Consider the following 25,228-nt stretch of genomic DNA (forward strand, 5'->3'; position numbering starts at 1 on the left):
CCTGGGAAAGAATAGGAGGAAGCAGATGTCGTGTTCTCATGGAAAAGCAACTTTTTGACCTTGTGCTTGCGCTTTAGCCTGGCAAAGAAGGAGAGGTTTCTCAAAAAAATAAAACGATCACAAACGTCAATAACATCTTAAAACTAATTTATATTTAAAAGGCTAGAATACTAGACTTATGTGAGTGAATTCTTAAAACAACTCCATAACATATGATTTAACAGGACCAACTAACTCAATACCAATTTTTATTAGGAAACAGAACTGAAAATTTGAGAAAGATGTGACGATCCTCTTGGTTAATGTAACTGATCTTTGTTATATGTCTGCCACTTTATTTTCTCTCATTTAGTCAAATTAAGCAAATTTTTCTATAACAGTATTAATTTTATGCTTTCTGGATGCTGATAATTGTATTCCAAATACACCAACTTATCTAGTTATGGAAATATATACAGTAAATAGACATGTAAATTATAATCATAGAAATGACTCATCTATAGACACGGCAAAGTTCATTTAATAGATTGCATTCAAGTGGGTTCATTACAACAGGTGTTGTGTTGTCATCATTGTCTTCAGGCTGTTTACTGTTCACAGTTTGTATCACTATGTCTGGTAAAAACTGACATGAGTGAATTGAGATGGTATTATTATTATTATTATTATTATTATTATTATTATTATTATTATTATTATTATTGTTATCATGACTCCTGCCCCCACTTGTAAACAAGACATTCATAAAGAATAGGGCAGCATGAATCCTGCCCAAATGCATGCCTATTATGCAGCAGTCACCAAAGACTTTCAACGTGCAAACATTTCTTTGTAGACCTGCTCAAATACAGGCAGCAACTGACACCGTAAACCAGGCAACTTTTTTAAAATGCTGATTTTATGTTCTTTCGAAGCTGTGCTGTCTGCTACAACATCGATATAATCAGTGCTTCCCTCATATTGTATTTTCTGAAAAGGTCATGCTATGACATATTAGTCTCATATCAGTTATATGTCTTCATGTGATACGAATTCGCAGGTCAGAGTTCACCACACGTCAACTTGCAGTGGCATGCCTCTTCAAACTCGGCTTGTGTCTGGGCTACAGGTGTCCACTATTTACAATGGGACTGAATGAAAAGTGTTGTGTGAGTGTATTTAACACTCATTGCCCCTCTATTACCCTATCCTATCATTGCTCCCAGCATTTGATCCCACCTTTTATTGTCGAGAAAGACTATATCAATGTTGTTAAAAAAACGGCTTATATCAGTCTAATAACAACATTTTATTAGCTACTCAAAAAAGGCCATAGAGTCTTAGAGGACATGGCACCATTGGAAGGAAATGTCTACATAAATATTTAACTTAAGCTTGATTTCCTCTATTTGTTATGCATAATAACATTTGGACCAAATGATTTATTTCATCCATGCTTAGGCAAAACACATTACAGGTATAGAATGGTGACTGACACAGTAGTTCATGCATATTTTATTCAAGAGTAAAAAAAGTGATTTGTCCCATAGGGCATGCTTACAATGTGTGTTATCATTTAGGAAGTCAGATGCCAAAACTTAGTTCAAGAGAAAATTGCAAGAAAAAATAGTCACAAGTTAATATCCATTAAACTCCTTCTTTAAAATAAACCACGTCTGGACCAAACAAGGATCAGAAAACAGTGGAGAAAAGAACCGTAAGCTTAATTGTAAGAATAAGAAGTATAAGATATCATCAAGAATTATAATGAGAATATAGTTTTCCTTCAAAGTGAGACACAGGATTTTCAGCGTGTCCAATTTGTTTACATGTGAATAAACCATGCGATCATGCTTTGGCAGCCTGAATGTTGCGTTTCACTGAGTAATATGTTCATTCACACTATTGAACACATTCTTTACACCAACTGAAAATAAAAAACACAAAGGCTTAACATCTCAAAAAAGAGCATCGATGCCTGTACAGCAAAAACAATACAAAAAAAATCAACCAACATAAGAGCCTAAAAATAATGAAAAAGAAAATAAGTGAGACAGAAGAAAAGATTACAAAATAAATCATATATATATATATATATATATATATATATATATATATATATATATATATATATATATATATATATAAAACAAAGTTGAATTTTACAAATATAATCTGAAAAGGGAAATCATTTAAATCTACTATATTGAAACACATCACAATTATAATTTCACATATCAATAAGGAACTTAATTGCATGCAGTGATGCGTTCCATACCACAGATGCTGTTAAAAATTGTCCTCGATATTGTCCATCATTTATTATTAATAATATATTTATATATGTATATATTTATACTTTTATATATATATATATATATATATATATATATATATATATATATATATATATATATATAGGTTCATTTGACTTGCGAAACATACTATGTGCATTCTCTCTCGAGTTACAGGCAGGTGAGAAACAATCAGGTAGGTGGTGCCAAAGGTCAAACTTTAACTGCATAACCCCCCCTCCCCCCTCCCCTCACCGTCAAGTGTTCATTCCACAGCGGGGGTTAATGAGTCCACAGCCAACATATGCAAGCTCCCTACACCTTACATCCACGCAGCTTTATGGCATCTTACCAAAACAAAATAAATAAACAAATAAATAAATAAATAAACAAACAAACAAAAAAACTCAGGTAAGAGTGCATTGCAAGTAATAAAATGTACAGAATTTTTCTTGTCAAATGTCCTTTCTTAGAAACGTTTCATTTTTGTGTCATCTCAAATTTCATATTCATTAATACTAGTAGCAAAACATGTCAAACAGTGCGATCGCTTCTTTTACGAGATGGGCTCATGAAGAAAACTCATCAATCAAAAATATTCAAATGTGTGCGTGGCATTGGTACTGGCTGGTCACCCCCCACCGATGAGCTGCGATGGATCAGGTTAAAGTTCTAAATCCCTAGTCCCCGCCCACTTGGTGATTGGGTGGAGTCAGAAAGGAATTGATAAAGACACTTTCAGCCCTTGACTGACATAACTGTCCCCCTCCCTCCCAAGCAAACCCTACCCCTACCCTGTTCGTCACACCCAAATAGCGGCAGAACTCGCCCGAAACAGCGAGAAACCCGCATTCTGTAAACTGGCAGCGAAAAAGAGCAACCGCCTTCCACCCACATCCATGACAGATTTGAAAATGGATCATTTGCTTCCCTAATTTGACATAGCAGTAGTGGATGCATATGTATATGTTGTTTTGGGTTTGGTTGGAATCAGCAGGCTTTAAATTTTCAGGTTTTGGCAACATCCTGCCACACAGCAGAACAGTGGCACGGGTTTGGGATTGCGGTCACTGCAGGTGGCCGCTACATCACTGGATGTTGCTGTTGTCATCAGTACCATTGGCCTCAGACATGTTCATTTTGCCCATGGAGTGACCGACGTGGTTAACGCCGTCTTTACGGGGAGGCATGCGCTCGTTGATTCGGTCTAGACCTTTAGCCTCCTCGAAGCTACTGATCTTGTGCTGTGGAGAGAAGCCGCGGATGGCTGTGGAAAGGCACAGACCACAATGAACACCAGAACACCACACATTTAATGAAATCCATCCTATCACAGCTGTATTCTGTAAAAAATATAAAATGTAAGGAGTAAAACACAAATGGGTGTGCTGTTATTAGAAAATAAGCAACATTGTTCATTATTACAGCAAGTCCCAAAATGTTTTATACCTTTTATACCACAGCAATTTGAGAACAATGACGTTTTTTTCCCTCTGACTTTTAAAAAGAAACTGGAGATTCCTTTACTTCCAAAATCTTAATCAAACATTTTCTCAGAAATCATTTTACCATACTAGTGATTACTCACAATCCCTGTATATGTTTTTACTATAGAAATGATGAAACATTAGATCTAGAACATTAATATAAACCCTGTCTATAAACTTCTGTCAGTGGGGCTGTAACAGAAAATGAATCAACACCTACTGACTAATCAGTAATAAAATAATTAGTGCTGTGGTATAAAATAACAGTAATGTTATTGTCTCTTATGTCAGTGATAATAAAAGGTTGTATTTTTTAATGGAGAACCAAACTACACCCAAGTTTCAAAATACTGGTCCTTCTTTTCCATTTCCTATAAACCCAATAGAATCCAGAACCCTATAACATAAAGCAATGCTTTGAGGTTCTTACTACTTTCTGATAATAATGTATGATATTATACTCTCTGAGTACAGCTTCTCTTGTTTTTTTCAGCTGTTTGCAGGCTATAACTAAGTTGTAAGAAAAAAAAAACATATACAGCTTTCAAGATTCAGGATATTAAAACCATTTCCTCTCTATCGTCTGTATTCCATAACCAAGCCTTTTCCCGTTTTCTGCTAGTACCAAAAAAACAGGACTGGAGAGGAAATAGTGTTCAGTTCTCTTTCCATGAGTGAGCCACTGAGATGTGCCTGCTTTAGAGGTTGTGGAAGAGGCTAACCCACTCTGGTTGGCTGTGAGTTCCTGAGAGTTCCGGTTATCACATGCTATGCTTACAGCGGCCTCATGAGAGGAAGAGAAAAATGCAGCACTTAACATACTGAATCAAGTAATCATGCATCTGTGTTTGACACATTTTCATATCACCATGCATTAGTAAAGTAGATGTCCCTATTCTCTATACTGTTAGTACTGAGAAAGGGCATTGCAAATATCTGGTCAAGTCAATCAAAGGGCTGTCCCACTTCAGTCCTTGTTATATTAAAGCACAATATTAAAAAGGTCTGAAAAATACTTGTGCTTTTTCCACTGCTGCTGCACCAAAAGCACAAGGTACTCATGCTACAATATATAACTCCTGACATAAAAAACTCTAAAATGACATAAAAAAGGATGCGACTTTCTGGATGCTATCAAGATTTAAGGAGCAGTTTGTAATTTTAAAAGTCTTCTTCTGCCTATGTATGTACATTGATAACCCTTTATACCCCCCAAACAGATCACACCCCCTCTGTGGTAACCTTGGCTCTCAAGAAAAAAAATGGCGAAGCAGAACATCACTGCTGTTAATGGGGGTGTGGTCATTTTCCGGGCCTAAAAAAAAAATCTGTAATGGCAAAGATGAGCCTGTAATGATAAAAGCTAAGAATTTAATTAAATTGCAGCGTTTAAAAAAAAAAAAGTATCTTCAAAACAGATTATTATTATCTGCCAACAAATAATTTTTACCTAAAAAATGACAAACTGCACCATGAGAATCTTTGCCAGGTACTGCTTTGCCCTTTCTTAGACCTCAATGCATTTTTCCTCTCAATAAATACACTACTCTGCTTTGGTCCTAGTGTAAATGTGAGTGGATCATTGCTGTGCAGCAGCTGATGCTAAGCCCAGATACATGTCCTGTATTTACCTTCTCCGTCAGGTGCTTCTGTCTCGATGGCTTCGATGGCTTCAATGGTGGCTGGGGGGAGAGGAGGGGATGCGGTTACATTCGAACAAGCCATGCATATGGCAGTAAGGCACAGGCAGCAGGAGTGCACCAGAAGAGACGACCCTGCGAAATGCATGCACGCCAACCAGACTATGGAGCACAAAGCCAGTCAACCCCTCAGGCACACACTACACATACACACACGTTCCCCGGACACCTGGTCATCCTTCTTAACCTGGCACAGACTCACAGACACTGACCTCACCCCGGTTTACCCACTGCGGGGAAACCGACCCACTGCGCTCCAGGCTTTGGGGTCACTCATAGTATACAGTGGATTGAAGAGCACCCCAAAGCCCGGAGTCTGTCAGAGGATACAGAGAGACTGATGGAAAGACAGGTGGAAGAGACAGGGACAGGTTTAGAAAAGTATCCAAAGACCCCATGTAGGCTTGTATGCTCACCGCTTTGCAGAGTTTGTTTGCCCCCAGACAGCACGCCGCTGGGCAGCATGCCAGTCGGGGTCAGCCCCTTCAGCGTCAGAACGTTCTCACTCTCCTCTCTGTATACAGTTATATACATATACACAAATTCACATAAGTCTCTAGACTCTTATTCAACATTTCTTTAGTTGATTGACTTAGATTAGCATACTAAAAATGACTCTATCACTGGAAGTCCTTCATGTACCTGAGCACAGAGAACATCTTGGCCATCTTGCCGATGGCACGGATCTTGTTCCTAATCACCTCTTTTCGTGCAGCTGCTGCATTGGCTGGGGGTAGACAAAAGATTTCACACTATATTGCCACTGGAAAAGTCATTTAAATGCAACGTTTTCTGGAAGTGAAGAACACTATGCGATCTTCTTAAGAACACAGTGAGCTCATGGCTTGCATAGAGAATTTTAACAACAGCACTTTAAAAGACAAAGCATGCACAAGTGAACAGAAGGAAATAAAAAGGACAGTGGGTAGAATGAAGGCAAAATCTTACCATCAAAGATCTCATCTCCGTCGTTCATTAGCTCATCGTCGGAGCAGATGCTCAACACATTCACCAGCATCTCTGTGACTGCAGGTAAGATTATAGTGGATAATAGTTAGAGGGTACCATATACAGTATCATGTTCTACTTTAGAATGTCACAGTTTATGTTGGAATCCATGTTCCCCACAATGAACCGCAGCTCCCGAGTACCAGCAGCACTCATGCAGCCCCAGACCATAATGCTACCACCACCATGATTGACTGCTTGATCTTATTCTCATCAGACCACAGGACATGGTTTCAGTAATTCATGCTCTTGGACAGGTTGTCTTCAGCAAACTGTTTGCAGGCTTTCCTGGGAGCCAGCTTCAGTAGAGGCTTCTTCTGGGATAATGACTATGCAAACAGACTTGTTGTGGTGTGTGGCGTATAGTCTGAGCACTGACAAGTTTGGTGAGTTTGGACCTTCCGCTTCTGCAACCTCTAAAGCAATGCTTGCAGCACTCATGCGTCAGCCTCTGCACCTAATGCACAGCAAGAGGACTCCACTTCTTTGATTGACCCTCACGAGGCCTGTCCCGAATGGAACCCGTCTTGGAAAACCTCTGTATGACCCTGGCCACTAGACTGTACTGTAACTCAGTTCAGGGTGTTACCGATCCTCTTATAGCCTGGGCCATCTTTGTGTACAGCAACAATTCAAATTCTCAAATCCTCAGTGAGTTTTTGCCATAGGGTGCCATGTTGAACATCCAGTGGTCAGTTTGAAAGAATTGTACTCAAAGCACCAAATTTTAACTGCTCTACTACGAGATACACAAATTTGTATGGTCCTGTCAAGAAGACAAAAACATGAACATGATGAATAGGACATGTGGCTTTGCATGGTTACACGGTTACAAGGGTGTACTCCCTTCTGTTGCCAGTTATTTTGACAATAATTGGCTGTATGTTGAGGTATTTTCAGAGGACAGTAAATCTATACTGTTATACGAGCTGCACATTGACTATTAAAATACATCCAAGTTTAATTTCTATAATATTATCTTTTGAGAAGAAATACTAAAATGGTTGCTGAAATGTGAGTGGTGTATTTACTTTCATGAGATACTATGTGTCAATTCAATTCATGTTTATTTCTATAGCGTTTTCACAATGGGCATGGTCTCAAAGCAGATTTAACAGAAGGTAAGAATTATATAACAAATTCACTTAAACTGGAATTTACGAGTATTTATCTCCGATGAGCAAATCTGGGGCGATGATGCAATTGAAAAACTCTTTTAGATGGCATGAAGAGAAACCTTGAGAGGAACCAGACTCAAAAAGGGACCCATCCAGAGTTGGGTGACACCAAGAGTATGATAATAAATCATTTAAATAGCAAAGAGTGAGAAATATCATGAGCACCAGAGTGTGTGATTATGAGTAATGCCCTTTCTACAGTCTTATAAAGTCAGTTGGAGTAGTGGAACCAGGAGTTCCTGAGCATCTCATTAATTAGCTCAACAACTGAGATCATTATAGATTCAACACCAATTCCTCTATGCCAAAGCCTTTAAATGTTCAATGATGAAAAACAGCATATGTAGAAAGTTTTTGGAGTATCGATTAAGAAGTTGTTTATCCGCAAAGTCCATATATATCATAAGCTTTTCCTATTTGAATGCTAATGCTGTATATGGCTGAGAGAGTAGAGTTACCTTTCTCTCCAACGAAGGGCAGAGACCAGGTGAAGACATCCATGAAGTTTGGCAGCCAGTAGGGGTGGGGGGAGCAGTTAAATTGTCGAATGTTCATCACATTGTTCTCGTACTTCAGGACAGCCGCTGACATCGTAACACAAAAATACACATATTTACTGGTTGATAGATGTAGATGAGGGCAGATAGCAACATACAGTAGCAGTAGCAGTGCCAACATAAAGTATATTGTGGTTGACTTGAAGGAAGATATGAGACTTGAGGAAGACCAAAAAGGAAAATGATGATGTAAATCTCATCATGAATGAAAAATGTTTAGCACAGTGGATAGAATTTGCCACCATTTTCAACCCTAAACTGATTACTCATTGAGTGGGATTTTATATGTTCATTAAACTTTATTTCTTGATCTACCTGTGCATGAATTTATGCAGTAAAAAGCCAGATCATGATGCCAGATGATGGATTAACTGACCAGATAACTGCATGAGTGAGTGCACATCTGTACACAACTGTAAATAAATAAACCTATTAAATGATAGCTAAAGAATATATAAAATTTGTGCCAAACATCACAGAAAAAGTAGAGAAAAAAATGTTATGTGAATTGTCTGCATCAGCATGTTGAGTACAGTGCTTATTACAGAACATGTTTACATCTCGATTTCTGCATGACTATTTATATGCTTGTGTTGTATTCTACGAAATATCCACTAGATGGCCCCTTCTGAATTCTGAGCTGCTGACCCTGTTCCATCAGGAGAAATAAAGCCACATGGATGGAGTCAGTGAAGCTGACAGCCTCTTCCACCCACACATCTCCTCCATCCTATTCTGTTTATTATAGATAACACTCCGTGCACGCGCATAACAACACACCGACTGCAGTCACGTTTGTCAATATTCGCCAGACTACTTGTTTTGACTCCGTGTTGTCAGTACATCATGGAGTGAAGAATATAAGAAGTGGGAAGTAGCACATTGAGACACGAATACTAGTTCCACTCACCTTTGTTGTTGTAAACATCAAGGTAGTTTGGTGCAGAAAAGATGGTGATTAGTGACGGAAAGCCAGTGGTCTGACTCTTCCTGTACATCCGGTATCTGTAACAAACCAGGATAAAACATATACAGATAATGAGACAATAAAGGGAGGGGACAAGTCATCAGATGGATATCATTACAGACTGAAAAGGTAAGTGTATGTGTGGATGTGAGACAGACTGTGACTGCATACATACCCTGCATCTTGTGCTTCATGTGCTCGGATGACTGATAGCAAATTATTATTTTGTAGGAACTCGCACACTGCTGGATAACTGTATGGCAGAAAGAGAGAGAGAGGAAGAGAGATAGAATAAGAACGTGTGTAGTTTAGGTTGCAGTCAGCAGGGGCACTGTAACATGTAGACATGTTTCCAGTAGGGGTCTGAAAACACTGGACAAAACCCAGAGGTAGAAATGTCAGCACTGTCAGCATGATCTGAGAATTCTGGCTCTGATAATTCCTTCACTTCAGCTATATTACTCCAGAATATAATTAAAATTATATATTTTTTAAAAAAAGGTTGCACAGTTACTTGTAACTTCTACTCATAATTAATCTTTTTATTCTGACTTCCAAAATGACTAAATTGGATACCAGTCCAGTCTTGAGATATTTTCTGCTTTGACTTGGACTTGCGGGGCTTTGTACATGGACTAGCATTGATCTAGCTAAATATGGTCTTGGTATCAACCAAGAGTTTGTAAAAAAGGTTTTAGATCTGATAACCCATCAATATGCTGATATTAATTGACTTAAAGTATATGTAAATGTCTGGTATATGTGAAACTGAAGATTTCCAGTCTTAGAGCATGATTTCCAGTTTCAATCTTAAGAGTCATTTGGACTTATTCCCTTTAAAACTTCAGATTCCTGGTCATGACTTGGCTATGGCTCATCTAGGACTTGACAGTGACATTCAATCAAGTTCCTAAAAATGTAAAAAAAGAATTGCAGCCTAATTTAACTCAATTTGCATTTGACGTTGTATTTGTATCTGTTTATAAAAAAGCTTTTGTCATGATATAATGTGGGCTGCATAGTTGCCCTGTATTATAAGATATTTTAAAATGTTGCCAGATCTCTCAGTCTTTCTTGATAATAATAATCTCACATGAATTCTGTATACTTGAACCTTAGAACCGTAGCTGTAATCATTTCAAAAGAGTTGTACAATATACAACTGTGGGAGATTTTAATTCTTCCACAAAACGAATGTTTTGCAGCACACGATTAAGGTAGACAGGCAACGAAAGAAAACCCAATGCATAGATCAGAATGCGTGTAAAACACTTCATATTTTGTTACTTTTATGTTGTTTAGGAGATATGGAGCGTTTCTTAGCGATTAAAGTCCTGACAACTCTTCTGCTCCTCAACTGAAGAACAAACCTGAGCTAACAAACACAACTGAACACTTTTGCTAGCAAGCACCACATATTGCCATTAAGGATTAAGGTTGTGGAATGTAAGGGCATTGTGAGCATGGGACCAAAATTCCCAACCAAATTATACAGAATATTTCCTTCAGATGTGTTAAAACCAAATTGTACAAAATGTGTGTCAATGCAACAATATGATACTCAGATTAGCATTTCTTAGCATTGAAAAAAAAAAAGATTTCTGTAGTTTTCATGATAAAAGTAAATATTAAAAATGAGCTTTAGAAATGGGAGCTAATAGAAAACTTTGTCTTCACAAATCATGTACACCATGCTAGGGATCTTCTTTAAACACAGTGAAATTTGGTTAAACACAGTACATCCAGGGGCATATGACACAAGCACAGAGGCGACACACAAATAATTACATATATGCTGACAGTTATATTACAGCTTAATGCTTGAAACAGTCTTCAGCCACATACACACACCCACCCACACACAGACAAACACACACACACTCACAAACCTACACACACATAGATATACATACTCTTTCAGTACACCCGGTAAAATGCCCACACACTGCCGTTATAATAAATATGTGTGCTAGGTGTTGTGGGGATTGCTTTTGCATTAAAACAGCGAGTTTTTACAGCTCCGCATAATAAACCGTGGGGAAGAGTGCACATAATTCCGCCCTGTCAAGAGTTAATGGAGCGCGCAGTATGATCTAATGGAGAGGAGCTCATCCTGCGGCTCGTGTATAGCCTACAGCTAGCTTTCCTTCTCCGTGTGCAAGTGAGAGACACAGCGGCATGGTGAGAAGCAGGTTCTACACCAGGAAGCAAGTGTGAAACAGTCCTTTTTCTCTCACTCCCCCTCCGAGCTACAGCATCTGCTAATGAGTGGCAACCCCATCGCGACACTACTGCTATCCTCTACAAATCAGTGCTTCCTCTGTCTCTGTCTCTTTCTCACTCTCTTGCTCCAATTTGGGCAGGAGGAGTGGGTCGTCATGGCAACACCACACTGCAAAGCCCCTGAGGATTGTGGGATAGATCGCAGAGCTGTGTTGATGCTGCTTCTGGCCGCAGTCTGGGTCTCGCTCTCTTTCCCTCACACCCTCCCTCCCTCCCTCTGCTCTTTCTTTTCTTCTTTAGTGAGCTCTTACTTTCTTGCACACACATACACACACGAGCACACACACACACACACACACACACATTATACAATACTGCTGACTAAAGCATTATTCAGGAGATTTGGCATCAAGGCACACACTCGTCTTCCTGCAGTTTCAGTTCGAAAATGTCTTGACATATACTCACATAACTGCGGTGCAAAATACCACAAGAATCTTCAATATGATGATAAAATATAAAATAAAACCATACAGCTAAGATAAGGTGCCACTCTGTATGTCTACTGTGACACAACACATTCCAAATGTCTACGTAGTACATAATAAGGTGCTAAATTGTACCACATAAAGGCTGTAAATACACAGATTTATAACCTAGATAGCCAAAATAGGACGTGCTAGTGAAGCCACCATTGCAGAAATGTACATTCTCAGGAATCCCCTATACAAACAAGCAAATAACAAACAAATAGCATCCACCCTTGTGCTTAAGATCATCTTCCCATGGGGCTCTGTGCTTAGCCTCTACTCTACTCTCTGTTTAACCACGATTGTGTACCTGTTTATAGCTCGAGCATTATAATCATGCTTGCAGATGATGCCGTTGTGGTGGGCTTAATCAGCAGTAATGATAAAATGGCCTAAAGAGAGGAAGTCAAGCACCTGGCATTATGGTGATATATTATTGTGATGTCAAATTATTGCTAAGGAATTGGTCATATGAGCTAGAAAGGGATTAGGTTTGAAAAGCGGGCTGTGCATTTCATGCCTAGGCCTTTAGTGGTGTCCTACCTGAACAAATTTACCTCTATTACCACCATCGTTATGATGCCAACGCTATGGAAACTATAAATATTATACAAAACAGAGTGCTACATAACAGAGTGCTACATAACAAATGGGTATCTCATGCACGAGAATGAATGCCATTACTAAAGCAAGAAGCCCAATGAACACAATTTAACAAGTTCCCTTTCACTGCAGCCATAGTTGTGCTGCCTGCATACATCATCCCTAGCAGAAGCATCGATATTAACCTCATAAAATGACCCCGGGTTTTCCTTTTTGTTCCTTTTTTTTTATGCATTATGGTTTTCCTGGGGATTTGAAAACAAGGCAAATTGTGTGTGTTTTTGTGCAAATTTTACAGGAAAGTAAACATGAATATGAATGAATAGTATGAATGGTTCATGAGAAAGCTTAACAACTGTTTTGAAATGTTTTTGCTGACCATTCCTCACATTGTTTAGCTTTTCTTGAATTATCCATCTTGTAATTATACTTGTAAGCATATCTGTGACCAAATTAATTTCTTATCCTCTGTCAGTTATCAGCTAAAGCAAATGGGGAAAATAAGTTAGCATACTCAACTAGCTTGATTACATAGGTTACATTAACATTTACATTTGCGGCATTTAGCAGATGCCCTTGTCCAGAGCGACGTACAAAAGTGCTTTGAGTCTCTAGCAATGAATAAATCTACACTGGTACGCTAGATTACAATATAACACACTGTGAATATAAATATAACTCTTGAATTCTACAAAGCAAACTTGGAAAGTTAACTAATAGTTAGTCAACTTACATAGTTAACTAATAATCCCCAATGGTACACATGTTACTTGTTACTAGTAACGAGTAAAATGAGTAAAATTGTTAAACATAGTGTCTGGACATTTACATTTTCAGTTGCAGGAAAGCACTATGTTCTATGCCATTTTTTTAGCATTTTTAGCAATAGTGTTCGTACATAGATACATTCACAAATACTGACACATAGATAAACTGATAAACTTAAACATCATTTGATATAATATGATTTAGATACATATTTGAAATTTCTGAAATATTACATTTACTATAATCTATTTTGATAACACTTCCAGTATTTATATTGTGTCCCCACTAATTGATCAATATCTATTTCCTGTGTAAATGTTGAATTTGAATCAATGTAATAATGGAGCTTAGATTTTCTTAGGGGGTGATTCTGCAAAAGTAAATATAACCACACATTCTGTATATTTAAATGTAATGTAATGTAAATCTAAATGATTTACAATATTTTTAAAGATGAAATGACAGTTTACTTATAAATATATTATTATATATATATATATATATATATATATATATATATATATATATATATATATATATATATATATATATATATATATATATATATATATAATGTTTTCATCATGACACCTGTTAGTGGGTGGGATATATTAGGGAGCAAGTGAACATTTTGTCCTTAAAGTTAATGTGTTACAAGCAGGAAAAATGGGACGTGTTATGATTTGAGTGAGTTTGACGAGGGCCAGATGGTGATAGCTAGACGACTGGGTCAGGGGACCTCAAAAACTGCAGCTCTTGTGGGCTGCTCCCAGTCTGCAGTGGTCAGTATCTATCAAAAGTGGTCCATGGAAGGTAAACAGTGTTATTGAATTATAAATGACAACTTTAATTTCACCATTTGGTATAATGCAACATTTAATTTTGGCCCATGGCCCTCAATCAAGTTAGATTTTTGGTCCTTCATAGAAAAATGTCTGGGTACCATATTTGAAAGCACCCCACACATATTTTAATTACTGTAGCACAAGGGTAATTGACTGATCCTATAATTATTATTATGGCATTCATTGCAAGCTTAGCAAGTATAATGTCAACCTGAATCGCAATATGATTTTTGGTATCTGATGTTTGCAAAATGTTTTTGAATTTACATTTTCTCAAATGTTGATCTGGTTTGGGTTACTAGGTCGAAATGTCAAGAACAAAAAAACTAATAACTCCAGTTAATAAATATGGCAGTATACATTTGCCTAATGCATATTATATTGGAATTGCTAGATTATGTAATACAATTAATTTAGGTTTATTGGATGGATAATTTGTGATCAGGAGGGAAATGTTATCACTAGAAATGGGCCCTGCACCTCAATAAACATAAATGCAGTTGTAGACTCATGCTGACTCTTCATAACATGGCAAATAAGGAAGGAGCAAAAACTGCTACTGTGACTCTTACATAATAGTCAAGATTAAATTAAATAAACAGAGCATTGTTTATAAAAGCTATAGAGGATGTTTTGGGCAAGCACGAGGAGCATTACTACTGCGGTGTGAAGAATGAACATAACTTATGCACATGGACACACATTAATGCGACCACCCCCACACACATAGACACATACACAGATGCTGCAGACTGGTCACTCCCTGGAGCAGGAAAGAATAGGTAATGAATGCAATGACTGTATTAAGAGAGAGAATATTAGTCCAAATGGCTTCAAGACAGACCTAATGATGAATCAAGCACTGCTATTGATTGGCCCAAATCTGCTGCAGTTTTCTCCTGGCTTAGTGCCGCACTGATTATTTCACTGTGTCTCACCCACATTCAAAATTCTAAATACAAGAGACAGAGCTGTGGTTCAAAACAGAAATTTGTGTGGTATGTACTTTCATTCTGTGTGTACATGTTTTCCTTTACCATGATTAGTCATTCTTCAACTGGGTTCTAATGATCATCTAGCACTGAGAGAAGACAGAGAGAGAAAATGCTACTACCCTCAAGTAGTGCAATGTGGGAGGCCAGACATCTATCGTGGCAGAGTAAGAAGCACAGCTCGGAGGCTTAAACACACACACACACACACACACACACACACACACACACACACACACACACACACACACACACACACACATATTCAAGGGGTTGTAGTGTGTAAAACTGCAGACTGGGTGTGTGTAAAGTGTGCTATGTAGGTCTACACACGTTTAATGAGCCTGCATTGGACAGGTCACATGAATTCTTTTTAAAACAGACAAATGTATTAAACATGAATGTGGGCAGGCACACTCACACCCACACCCACATGGATGTGCATATGAAGATATTAGGACTGTCACAATTCTTTAAAACAACAACAAAAAAATGCATTCAAATTCCAATAACGTAAAATATATAGATAGTCTATGAGTGTTATTTTTTTATAAACAAGCTTCTATAGATAGATAGCTAGATAGCTAGATAGCTAGATAGATAGAATAAAAATCGTGACATTGTCTTCTGCTTTATGCAACATATTTCTACTCTCTCAAAGATTTCTTTAAGATTCAGGCACAGAAAATTTCTGAATCTCATGAGTGAATATAAAATGTATAATTTTTTTATTATATCCAATTTTGGATTCAACACACATTTTTGTTAATTGTTGCATTTAATATAAAAATGCACATATAAAATGTCATGTGAAAAATAAGAATGCATAAGGAAAATACACTTATTTAGTCCATTTTCTGGAAACAAAAAGATTTCACTAGACTTTCTCCAGGTGTCTAAAAATATAGCATTGAATCATGAACATTTTCTCCCTTGCCATTGAATATACAAGTAAATAACAGCATTTTTTCTGCATTTAAAATTTAAATGAATATGCCAGGAAAATTTTATTTTTTGCTTATTTTACAATCGTTGACTTATTAACAAATGACATGCCATATGGTTTAACTGCCTACTGTTGCATTTAATATTGAGACATATTAGTTCCTGTTAAATGTCACACAGTTGAATGAAGAAACAAATGATGGGAGTCATAGTTAGTAGCACAAAACAGTAAGAAAAGTCATAATCCAAGGACCCCAGAAAAAAAAAACAATTAAAGGCTTGGTAACTCTAAGTGTTACTTCAAAAACTAGCTGGGAAAACGAGGCTCTGTGACTACTGTGACTGCTCATAGATGTGTGGATCACTTGTTTGTACCCACAATGCACTGTGACATACACCTGCTAACGCATTATTTCCCATACTACGACGTGACACTGTGCAAAAGAAAATTTCCTTTCCTTCCAAGGAAAAGATGTTTCACCCAAAAACCAAAATTAGCAAATGAACGTGACAATAGATTTTATAGTGTTTAGCTGTGAAGTCTGCTGGAGAACACTGACAAGAAACCCTGTGACAATGTTCTAAAGATAATGTATGTTTATATGCTTGATTATTTTTATGTGAAATATGTGAATTTATGACAAATGTGACTTTAAAATGTAAATTATAAACATAACAAGAACAAACATGAAACAAACTATTGTTTTATGATACCTCACAGGTGTAACCTTTATGATCCAAATTGTCTGAATGGTTTTAATCTCTGACACAGGACGCTTATCTATTTGTATTTCCTTTTTACTAACTAGTAAACTCAACTGCCATGCACTATGTAGATATTAGTGAATGAGTGATTTCAGATGCAGCCACTGTTGTTGGAAAATGTAGGTACTGGCAACCATAATTTTAAGCTCCAGAGTGCACCCTAGTACACAATTTAGAATTTTGAGTTCATTTTGTTGTGTGTTACTCAATTTACCACTTTATTTAAGCCCTTGGTTTTCTACTTGTTCTTTGGAAAGGCATTGACTATGTTACCATCTCTACTACCAAATGTATATCTGCATTTGCATCTGCCTCCCGTTCTCATGAATTCACTTTGCAACATGACCGTAGTTTATTCTAGGAGATAGACTTCTCATTAGAATAACTAAAATACATTAAAACATGTTAAATAAACATCTCTCCTAAAAAAAACTTCACCATATCAATGAGCGTAAATCTTTTTTATATTCCATAATCTGGAAAGTGTATGTTACTATAGAAACAATACCATTTTTTAATCACAGCATTAACATAAACTTGTGATTTGAAGTTTATATAGAAAATTAATCAACACCTTCTCACCAATCAGAATACAACAGCATTGTGGTATAAATAGAAATAATTTGCTTGATTCCCATGATGATAATCTCACAGATCTTGGACTAAATGTACATACACACACATCAAGCTTTCATTTTACAAAAATGATTGTCTCTTTCCTCCAGAATACATACAAGCATACAGACAAACACTCAAACCCCCTCACAGACACATACATGCCCTCCATTGTTCCATCAGATTTTCAGTGGAGAGTGTGAAATATTCACAGGCTGGTGGTGGTACGTGTGGGATGAGCAGAGAGAGAGAGAGAGAGAGAGAGAGAGAGAGAGAGAGAGAGAGATCAGCCATGCAGTCTGTCCAGGTTCTGCAAGCTGACTGCATTCTCATCACTATCTCTATCTCTCTCTCTCTCTCTCTCTCTCTCTCTATCTATCTATCTATCTATCTATCTATCTATCTATCTATCTATCTATCTATCTATCTGTCTCTTTTTCTTTATCTCTCATTATATTTGAATAAGCTTTATTGTCATGACTGTTGCAATTTACAGTTTTGCCAAAGCATTACAGGAATGAGAAGAACTGTTAGAAATTAGATTGAAATAGAAATGTGTTAATAAAGAAAAATAGTGGCTTAAAGTAGTCTCTATCTCTTTTTCTCACACACACACATGCACACCCCTTTTTATCCTCACACATGCACACAAAAATGTATCCATATCGACACATGGATAATCACAAAAGCAGAAAGTTTTAATGCCAGAGCCAAAACCATAACCACACTTTTATGAGCCAGAATGAGAAATGTGTCGTTTAGCTGTCGTGTTTCAATTCTACCTCGTGTAAATCGTGTACAATTCTACCTGTAGAAGTAAGAGCAGCCTCTGACTGTGTTATGGCTGAAGTACTCCTGGCTCTTCTCGTTGCCAAAGTCCTCCAGGGGGTCTGACCACAGGAGATCGCACATTGGTCCGAAAGCTGGGGGCTCCTTAAACCGATCCAACTAGGTCACACAGAAATGTATAGTAAAGAATATACACTGAATGTACATAAAACACTGCCCATAGATAAAAAACTGGAACTGAAAGAATGCTTTCACCTTCTTAATGTCATCTAAAGTGTGTATTTCTGGGGACAGTCCACCATGGACACACAAGAACTGCTGGTTCATGAGGGCAGCCAGGGGAAGGCAGTCAAATGCATCCATACAGGAGTCATACACCTGCTCTGAATACTTGATTTTACCTGAGCGAAAACATTGAAGCAGAATGATCAGTGTGAGATATTTTGCAAACATATCCAATAGTCCATTTTTAACATATCTAATATACACTCACATACTACTTAAATTGGAACACCTTCTCATTCAGGCAATGATCCAAACAGTCAGTCATACGTTAGCAGTGCAATGGACGCAACTGCTTGTCAAACACTTCGGTTAATATTTACATCAGAAATCAGAATGTGGAAACGTGACTTTAGTGCTTCGACTATGGCATGCTAGTTAGTGCCAGAAAGGCTGGTTTAGGTATCTTAGAAACTGCTGATCTCCAAGGACGTTTGTACACAACGGTCTCTAAAAATTGACATAATGGTGCAAAAAAAAACATATATTACCTTATGTGGTGAGCATCTAGGAATGTAACCATTACCAAAACATCCATCTATGTCTCTACACCATCATTAATGAGGTCAGAAATAATAGCTGAAGCTCTGGATGTGTATCTGCTTCGATTTGCCAGTTGCATGTGTTTAGAGTTTCAGGACACATTGCAATGCTAGAAAAAGATTGTGATGAATGAGCCAGATTTTTTGTTTGTTTGTTTGTTTTTTTTATAGTGGCTGCTGAGTGCTCTTGGGATGTTTGGAGAGTTTGTATGTTTGCTATTCAGAAACACCCAAAAGTAAAATTAGAATTTAGTTTTTTTTTGTTCATTGTGATGTGTTCTGATTTAGCTGAAAGAAAGAAAGAAAGAAAGAAAGAAAGAAAGAAAGAAAGAAAGAAAGAAAGAAAGAAAGAAAGAAAAAAAGAAAGAAAGAAAGTAAGAAAGAAAGAAAAAAAAGAGAAAGAAAGAAAGAAAGAAAGAAAGAAAGAAAGAAAGAAAGAAAGAAAGAAAGCTATTTTTTTTGTCTTGTACTAACTTTAGCTAGTTTACTGTAGCATATATGGTGACATTGTTACCTCTCTGGTTAATGTAAAATATTCACCTATATGAAAATGATTGATATGTTATGTTATAACATTTATATTTGCAAGAGTGAAAAGGAAAGTTCATAAGACTGTGGTATGACCTGCTATGATGTATGGTTTAGAGACAGTGGCATTAATAAAAAGACAGGAGGCAGATCTGGCTGCGATTTTCATTTGGCAGACAGTATTAGAAATGAGGGACTGTCCAGGTAGGACATTTTGGAAAAAGGTGAGAGAGATGCAAATGAGATGGTTGGGTCATTGGCATAGGTGGGACTTGGGGCATATTGGTAGAAGAATTCTGAGAAGAGGAAGGCCAAGGAGGAGGTTTATTAATGTGGTGAGGGAAGACATGCAGGTGTTTTTGAAAGAGGTGGATGTAAAGGACAGAGTGATATGGAGACGAATGATCAGCTGTGGCGACCCCTAATGGAAGCAGCCGAAAGAAGAAGAAGAGTTATAACATATACCAGAGGATAAATACAGTTACATTTTCAGTTCTGATTGGTCAGAAATTGTTGATTGATCTTTTATAAAACAGAGCTTGAAAAGATTTAAAATATGAAGCTCATTCTGATATGTTTCCACAGAAAAAAACAACATTTAAACTGAGCTGTATGTTAGATATTGTTAGTCATAGTCTAAAACTAATACTAAGTGATATTAAGTATTTTAAGAAAATTATATTTTATATTTATATTTATATATTTTAAGAAAATTAGGTATTTTAAGATATTAAATGTTAAGAAAAAATATTTCTTAACTACTTAGGAAATCAACTTTCAGATAGTTTAATGATTGATTATTTTCAAATATTTGGTTTTAGCGGTTTGGTCTATCCTTCACTCATTCACTCTATTGGTTGTTTTGTAATATTTGTTTTCATTTTTGTGTACTGCTTTTATAAAGTATCTTGGCGAGACGGTATTCAATAAGAAAACATTTGTTCTTTATACTCTTAGTACTAAAAAACAGTTGAGTGCTCTGACAGTGATCTTTCGTTCTCCCCGTTTAGTTTCGGTGTTGAAATTTCCTAGCCCTCCTGGGTGTTTCTGTGCATTACAAACAAACAGAAGGAACACCACCACCAGTCTGGTAAAGGTCCTTCTCTGCATGGGACGATGTGTGTGTTCCCTTTTTTTCATTAAATCTTAATTCGCTGCCTCTCAGAGGCATTTGTATCCATGGTGACAGGTCAGCAGAGTAGGTACAGAAATAGGTTGCCACCAACTCGGCACTTGCCTCCCCTTACCCTGTGTCTGTATTCTGTCTGCCTCATGGGATAGGTCTACTTGTGAGCATTATCTCATCATGTGTTTTGCAGCCTTCCCCCACAGTCAGCGGCTCCTCCCTTAAGAACAAAGCTATTTTCACCTGATGCACTCAATCGAAAATTTCTCTTTACTTCTTACATCACAAACCTACTGTATTATGTCTCCTGTTCCATATAGCACACTTACATTTACTGTTTTAAGTCTCTTATTCTTCTCAAATCCACTTATTTTAGTTTATATCTTACTAAAAGACAGATGAAAAGATTTGACACAACCTAGTAAGTAATCCATTGACCAAAAGAAAGATAGATGTATGGATGGATGTATATTACACATATGTGCTTGTTGATCATCTCAGTTCAGATTGAATCCCTATTTGTGTTTATAATAACTCCCACTCATCTGGGAAGGCTTTTGCACTAGATTCATGAGGAGTGTGGCTGTACAAATTTGTACTCATTCAGCTACACAATCATTAGCAAGGCCAGTCTCTGATGTCAGGTAAAGAGGGATGGGGCACAGTCAGAGTTCTAGTTCATCCCATAGTGTTTCAGTGGAATTAAGGTCACAGGTTTTGAGCAGAACACTCGATATCTTATGCTCCAACTTTGGCAATCCATGTCTACATAGAGCTGGATTTGTGCACAGGACATTGTCATGGTGGAACAGGTCTGGGCCTTAGTTTCAGTAAAGGGAAAATTGTATACCACAGCAAACAAAAGCATTCCAGATGTGTGCTTCTAACTATGTGGCAACAGTTTTGTGGGGTGAACTTACAACCACATACTTTTGGCTACACACATTCATCAGATATCAGTCTATATTTTTATAGACGTGTTTAATTTGACTTTAAGGACGTTCAAAATATCATCATGGCTATAATAAATAATGGTTAATAAAAGCAATCTCCTCATAAACAAAATGCAATGTGGTGTCTTATTCCTAATAAAAAATCTCTTCTTTCTACAAACAATCTATAATAAATTAATCCATCCATCCATCCATCCATCCATCCATCCATCCTTCCATCCATCCATCCATCCATCCATCCATTTTCTTTACTGCTTATCCTACACAAAATAGTAGTAGCCTGGAGAATATCCCAGGAAAGTCATGGCACAATCATTTTTCACAACGTACATTCTTACAGTAGACCCTGGAGGGGGTTCCCATCACACAGATGAACAGTGCTTTTGAATGTGATTGGTGACCTGAAAAAAGCCCACTTCACAAACTAAAACTAATAAGTGTTAAACCAAACTTGCTTTCTCCGGATTCAAAGAACAAATTGCTTGCTTAGAACATATAGAATGATGTGTTTTTGGTGAAGACTGAAGCTATCATACAGAGTGTTAAATAACACTGTACAAGTAAGAGAACAAGTGGCAGAGAAGCATAAATCTCATACTCACATTCTTGTTTGAAGGTGAAATATTCTGTCAAATGTCTACATTCATGATTTCCTCTTAGTAAAAATAGCGTCTTTGGGTAGAGGATTTTCAGCGACCAAAGGTACAAAACACACTGTGGACAGAAACAGAGGTGTAGAGTAAGTATGATGCATTTGCCACAAATTACACTATTAGATGCTATTAGACACATTGTCATCTTTAAAAATGCAACACATTCCAGCCGCTAACACCCTAAACGTTCCACTCCTATTACGACAAATAATGAATCAAATCAAATGATTAAACCACACTTAAATCTAACTAGGGTGTGCATTGCATGTGTGTTTGTGGAGAGGAATATCTGACATCAATGACCTTTTGGTCTCCCCAGGAGGGAGAATTTAAGAATAGTAAGATATAAATAAATTCATGTGCCGAAACAATCTCAGCAGGGTATAAACGGTGAGAACTTGTTGCGCTTTTATATAAAACACATGTAACATCTTTTTGGTAAGAAATACTGTACAGTACTTCTCTAACACTCACTAATGCGTGTTCAAGTTTTTCATGACTACTGTCCCAGACAATACATCAAGCTGAAGTAGAAGACAAATCCTTTTAGATTATGTCTTAAATGCCTTCTATTCATAAGCTAATTTCATATACATCTGTTAATACATCCTTATAAAAAATATACTATACCCTGAAAAATCTATTTTTAGCTTACACTTGTCAAGCTAAAAGTATGCTAATCTAAAGGGTTTCCATTTCATTAATGTGCAATACACTTTTGTGAATCATTCATTCATTCTCAGTAACCTGGTACAGGGAACACTGGGTAGGAAGTGGGAATCACAGGTTGTCATATTTACATTCATTCACAATGAGGGGCAATTTAGAAAAGCACCCTGTTGCTGGTGTTTGATGTGTGTTTCCTCTTACCTCGATACTGAAATAACCCCGGTCCACGTAGTCTCCTAGGAAGAGGTATCGCGTTGTAGCGGGTGAGCCCCCTACCTCAAATAGCTTCATCAGGTCAAAGAACTGCCCGTGGATGTCGCCACACACTGGGCACAGAAAGAGACAGGCAGAGAAAGACAGCAACAGAGAGAAAAAAATAAGAGAGTGAGTGAGATAGGGAATAAGAGCCTATCAATCTCTTCCATTAGCCCTACAGAAATGTCTTTTGCACTCTGTTACATTGTGTAAAGGAACTGCAGTCACTGCCGCTTCAGTCGGCTTATTGGCTGCATAAATGTTTAAAAAAAAGAGACAGGTGTACAAACAGATTTTTGTGAATGTAAAACAACATGCTGTGGGTATGTGGGGAAATGGGATGGGATGCATCTCAGTGTGTAGGAGATCGTTTGGCCAGAACATCTCTGTTGTCTTTCAGTTTGATGATTCTTTCCCTGAGGAGGAGAAAATGCAAGAGGGAGAGCATGAGAAAGAGAGAGAGTGGAAGAGAGAGAGAGAGAGAGAGAGAGAGAGAGAGAGAGAGAGAGATGCAAACTCCAGTTGCTATGGTGACATGAATTTGATGAGAATAAATAATGAAATAAATGAGGAGTTTTCATTTCTCTTGCCTTTCCTCTGCGTTGGCATGGAGATGCTGCCTAAGCGTTTACCCATGAGACCCATCAGCCAGTTGAAATCTGAGTGTGGGCGTGGCTTTAGGACATATTTGAGGAAATATTTATAGACAGTATTGACAGCATGTACAAACCTATTATACAGGTATTTAGTCATGTTGAACAACATCAATACTTGTTTCAGAATCTTGGCCTCTCTCTTTACAGCTTGTTCTATGCAATTAATATTTCACTTAGAATGTTAATTAGCTATTACAAGTCAATTTGTGTCATCACATTAACAAATTGAAGCTAATATGAATATATCTAATTGGATGGATTCTTACAAATATGACTGTATCTGACTGACTCTAGAAGACTGAAAACATACGTATGTACATATCTGTATTTGGTACCAGGAACCTTGTGTGAAGTGACCTACTGTAATCACATCAGTCTGCTTTAGATATTTGACAAAGCTGTAGTACCCAAAACTGCATATCACTTCCTCTGTTTCACTGCTCTCCTTCGTCTCTTTCTCTCACACTCACACACAGTCTCTCTCTTGCGCTTTCTTTCCCTCCCACCTGCCATCTTTGTCTCTGCTGATTTGCTCCGTTGTGGCCTTCGCCCACTCAGGGTTCGGAGCAACACCACTAATGCTTCAAAAAACGCTTCAGAAAACCACAAACAATGCCAGACAACCCTTTCAGGCTCGCAAAATATTAGTGACCTAAAACACTGACACAGCTATTTGTATTTTAAGCTCAAAAATTTTTGCCAGGTGATCTTCTGAAAACAGCGTGACGTCACCACAATCTCTGATCTCAGGCAATGCATCAATCACTAAATCCAGTGAAAGCATCAATCCGACAAACAAAGCATTTGAACCTGAATGGTCTTCAGGGACCCAGCTGAAATGAACATAAGCTGTGTTAAATGGATGGCAGTCTTATCTGTGTTGAGGTAACTGGAGCCAGGGGCATTGAGAGCCTGTGTTGGGCCATTAGGATGAGCCATTAACACATTTTTCAGTGACAAGCCCTTTAGCAGCAATGTAGCAGTGTTAGACAGCTAAGTAGTTTTGTCCTGCCTTAGGGATACCTCAGACACAAACACAGAAATAGTGAGAGAAGCTATGACAGTTAGTCATGATATTAAGAGGCAGGGCTAAATATCTATAGGTGGCTCAACAATGAATTTATTTACATTGGGCTGTAAATTAAATCACAAGTATTTTGAGTATACAACATAGTACTGTCTTCATAATGTAAGACCTCTGAAAACCAAATATCATATATTAAAAAGTTTTAACACTATTGTTTATTACATATAAACAAATACAAGCATCATGGTCTGGGGTCATGCATTCCAACATGCACTGTGACATTCTGAGGCAG

General features: G+C 37.4%; 1 protein-coding gene across 2 annotated transcripts in view; it reads right to left on the reverse strand.

Annotated features, from left to right (window-relative positions):
* Positions 1-2,121: 2,121 nt before the first annotated feature.
* The window catches only part of ppp3ca (protein phosphatase 3, catalytic subunit, alpha isozyme), a 49,648-nt gene continuing 26,541 nt past the window's right edge, over positions 2,122-25,228 (reverse strand). The window contains exons 3-14 of one of the 2 annotated variants that reach the window (XM_046868664.1): positions 23,200-23,324; positions 22,279-22,390; positions 18,501-18,646; positions 18,265-18,404; positions 9,346-9,423; positions 9,114-9,208; positions 8,105-8,230; positions 6,409-6,486; positions 6,103-6,187; positions 5,877-5,974; positions 5,392-5,442; positions 2,123-3,540 (exon numbers count right to left, since the gene is read on the reverse strand). In XM_046868664.1, coding sequence (XP_046724620.1) covers positions 3,362-3,540; positions 5,392-5,442; positions 5,877-5,974; positions 6,103-6,187; positions 6,409-6,486; positions 8,105-8,230; positions 9,114-9,208; positions 9,346-9,423; positions 18,265-18,404; positions 18,501-18,646; positions 22,279-22,390; positions 23,200-23,324 — 1,313 coding nt within the window. In that variant the 3' untranslated portion in view covers positions 2,123-3,361. Of the gene's footprint in view, positions 3,541-5,391; positions 5,443-5,876; positions 5,975-6,102; positions 6,188-6,408; positions 6,487-8,104; positions 8,231-9,113; positions 9,209-9,345; positions 9,424-18,264; positions 18,405-18,500; positions 18,647-22,278; positions 22,391-23,199; positions 23,325-25,228 lie in introns of both variants that reach the window. The other variant, XM_046868665.1, reaches the window with a different exon arrangement.

Source organism: Silurus meridionalis, chromosome 15 (genome assembly GCF_014805685.1).
Source record: "Silurus meridionalis isolate SWU-2019-XX chromosome 15, ASM1480568v1, whole genome shotgun sequence".
Lineage (NCBI taxonomy): Eukaryota > Metazoa > Chordata > Actinopteri > Siluriformes > Siluridae > Silurus > Silurus meridionalis.